The 3,347-nt window shown below is 34.0% G+C and overlaps 1 protein-coding gene across 1 annotated transcript; it reads right to left on the bottom strand.

Annotated features, from left to right (window-relative positions):
• Positions 1 to 379: 379 nt before the first annotated feature.
• Positions 380 to 2,609, bottom strand: LOC116114202 (homeobox-leucine zipper protein ATHB-6). The gene is made up of 4 exons (XM_031400358.1): positions 2,031 to 2,609; positions 1,392 to 1,768; positions 537 to 1,282; positions 380 to 485 (listed from the first exon to the last, which is right to left on the bottom strand). Exons 1-3 carry the CDS (start codon positions 2,092 to 2,094, stop codon positions 776 to 778), a joined length of 948 nt encoding a protein of 315 aa, XP_031256218.1. The 5' UTR covers positions 2,095 to 2,609; the 3' UTR covers positions 380 to 485; positions 537 to 775.
• Positions 2,610 to 3,347: the final 738 nt, after the last annotated feature.

Genomic DNA, 3,347 nt, shown 5'->3' with positions numbered 1-3,347 from the left:
TCATCACTGATTTTTTATTTATTTATTTTAATTATATAACTTAAACCTAATTTTTTTATTTTTTTTTGATTAATTGAAGTGTTTGGACAGTTTAATCGTACTTCAACTAATCTTTAAGAAAAGCTATCTCACAGTAAACCTAAAAATTTTCATTTACCTTCTCTTATAACTTATGAATTTAAAAAATGGAACATTTATTAGCGTTTTCCTAATTAAAATATATAAACTTGAAAACAATTTGAATTTTTGTCAGGAATTCATTTTTGCCGAGCTTGAAAAGGGAAAATAAAGATGTTGTTCATCATAAGTGATAACCCAGGTTTAGCAAAAGAAAAAGAAGCTGAGAAACATAGATGCATAAAACAAAAGAGAAAGTAACTAGAAAATGATTATTTCTCCATTAACCCGGTGGGTTTGAAAATATTTTCAATCTTTTTCATCTTCTTTTTTTTTTTTACAACAAAAGAGCCTCTTTCAATTACGACCTAATCATTCCCACACTCCTCTCTGAATAATCCTCTCCTTTCAATTACGACCTAATCATTCCCACACTCCTCTCTGAATAATCCTCTCATCCATCTCCCACGTGAACCTTCTTCCCCTTCTTCATCTTCATCTTCCTCATCATCACCTCTCTTCTCTTTTGTCTCTTCTTCTTCATAATAATATTCATTATCCTCCTTCATTCCTTTTTCCACTTATGCAATACCTTCTTACCTTCTTTTCTTAGATCATTCAAATCATACATACTTTTTTTTTTACTTCTATTCTAGCTTTATATGTCTAGCTCAGTACAGCACCATTGAAGAGTTGGAGGTTGGTCATCGCAGAAGAAATTACAGGCGTCCTCTGCAAAGAAATTGTGCTCTTCCATTTTCACAAACTGAGTTTGATAAGTTGGTGCTTTTGAAAACTGGAAGCAAGATAGTGATTTTAATGAAGAAGATGCCGGAGACATCAAGAGACTGTGCTGCTGGTTTTGAAGGATCCCAGATGAGGAAATGGCCGCGTTTGGGCTATTATCTTCGTTCAAGATTGCACTTGAGTCACTGTCTGATGACCCGTCTTTGAAGTCCGGGAAGATTGAAGCCACTCCTCCATATTTGAGAACTTCTTGATCAGTCTCAGACACAGCCAGTGAAGAAGTTATCACCGGAGGCGGTGGCTTACTTTCTTCAACAAGTGTTTTGTTTTCAGTTTCAGGCACAATTATTTCTTCTTTCACAGAAAGATTATTGCTTTCACTGTTTTCTTCATTCAGCTTTGATTTCAGTTCTCTTATCTGCAACATACATATAAATATAAACTCAGAAAGATGAAAAAGAACTCTTTCTCTAGCTAGGTAGAAACTTGGGCACATTGACCAATGATTTATTAAGTACAGATTTTACCTCTTTGAGTAAAGCTTCATTGTCGTGTTGGAGAGCATCATAATTGAGCTTAAGAGCATCATAGTTGGCTTTAAGAACGCCATAATCTCGTTCTAATTGCTTTGTTTTCCAGCGAGCTCGACGGTTTTGGAACCAAACAGCAACTTGTCTCGGTTGCAACCCAAGTTCTTGAGCAAGTTTAACTTTTCTTTCAGGTTCAAGCTTGTTTTCAACCTCGAAATTTTTCTCCAAGGCCTTAACTTGATCTACGCTTAATCTTCTCTTCTTCTCTGTGATGTGAACCCCGCCTTCGTCTATGCAACCTTCTTCATCTAAACCATCCAACATGGACTGAAATTCTCTGCTGTAAACATGATTGGTTCTTGGACTGTGGTCATCTGAACCAATGAAAACAAACAAACATGAAAGAATCAGTACTACTACTGGATCAATCAATCTTGAAATAGAAAAAGAACCGAGAAAGGAAAACTGATTACTTTTGAGTCCACTTCTCAAAAGTTATTGTTAGAGAAGACTATTTTAAAGTGATTGATCATCAAAGTAAAAATATATATACATATATCTGAATCTTTGAAATGAATAAATATGAATTAGAATTGAATAAATTAAAGTTAAGTTAATGGGATTCTCTATAACCACCTGTTGTTGGGCAGATTGACATCAAAGCACCCAAGGAATCTGAGCTGCCAAGTGATCTCTTCATGACTGAAGTAGTGAAACAAAAACTGTTCAACAGATGGATCAAAACCTCTTTTAGGTCTTTGTTTAGTGTTGTTTGTGTGTGTGTTTAGAATTTTTCAGTGGATCTTTAAGAGCTCAAGCAGTGTTTAGAGCAAGATTTTCTTTTTCACTTATACAAACAACTGACATGTTTAAAACTAGACCACCTTTTACAGTTGTTTTGTATACTAGAATTGTACCACAACAACAACTCTCTCTTAGCTTCCCCATACTTCTTCTCCTTTTTCACAACCTCTTCTCCCTCTGAACCCATGCAAAAATCAAAACTATTTATTTAACAAAACCCAAAACACACACAAAGAAAACAATAAAATCAAATCCAAACCCACAAGAGAAGTAAACCCACTATTTCTCTATTCACATCATTACTCAATTCAATAGTCTATAGACTGTTTATCTACAAACAAAAATAAATATGAGAGAAATATTAAGAGGAGAAGAGAGATTGATGAACCAGTTTCACAACACAGCTGGCCTTGGCCTTGCTCTCTCTTTAAATAAAACAACTTGGGTCAGGTTTAGGGTTAGAATCTGACTGGGGTTAGGTACACTGCAGTTTGTTTGCCCAAATGAAATTACCCCAAAATTCAATTCAAATGCAATTTTTTGATTACCGGCTGTACCCAGTCACCTTCTGGTTTTTGAGACGAGACTGTGCGATATGAACGTTGAACCAAGAAATTGGTAAGGGCTCATACGGCTCCGCTTTAGAGGCTCGGCTCCGCTAAAGCTCACGAAGATTTTGCTGGCGTCACCATATCATGCCTCTCACTACGCCCTGGTCGGTGCGATTAATCGCCGATTTAATAAATATTTTTTAAGGTGAATTTGCTAAGATTTTACGAAATTATTTTCATAAAGTAAATTTAAAACAATAAAAATATTTTAAATTTTAAAGAATGAAACATATGATAGAAATAATATTCTTGATAACATATTTATGGCTTTTATCAATTACTACCTATGTTTTTCTTTTATTTATTCTTTAAATTGATACAGTTTTGTTAAATTTGTGAGTGAAATAAACTATATATTTTATCTACATAATTAATATTTGCTATAGATAAAATAAGACAACCACCAAGCACTCCTTAAGTTAAAAAAATGAAATCACTTATCTTATTTCATATGTTATTATAATCCTTCAAGAGGTTAATTATGGAGGTAAAGTAGTCATTTCACCTACTGGTCTTAGCATATATTTGATGATTTTCT

This window comes from Pistacia vera, unplaced genomic scaffold, assembly GCF_008641045.1.
Source record: "Pistacia vera cultivar Batoury unplaced genomic scaffold, PisVer_v2 Contig702, whole genome shotgun sequence".
NCBI classification, from domain to species: Eukaryota; Viridiplantae; Streptophyta; class Magnoliopsida; order Sapindales; family Anacardiaceae; genus Pistacia; species Pistacia vera.
The sequence above is the reverse complement of the archived record's forward strand: the minus strand, read 5'-3'. Positions and strand labels throughout refer to the sequence as shown.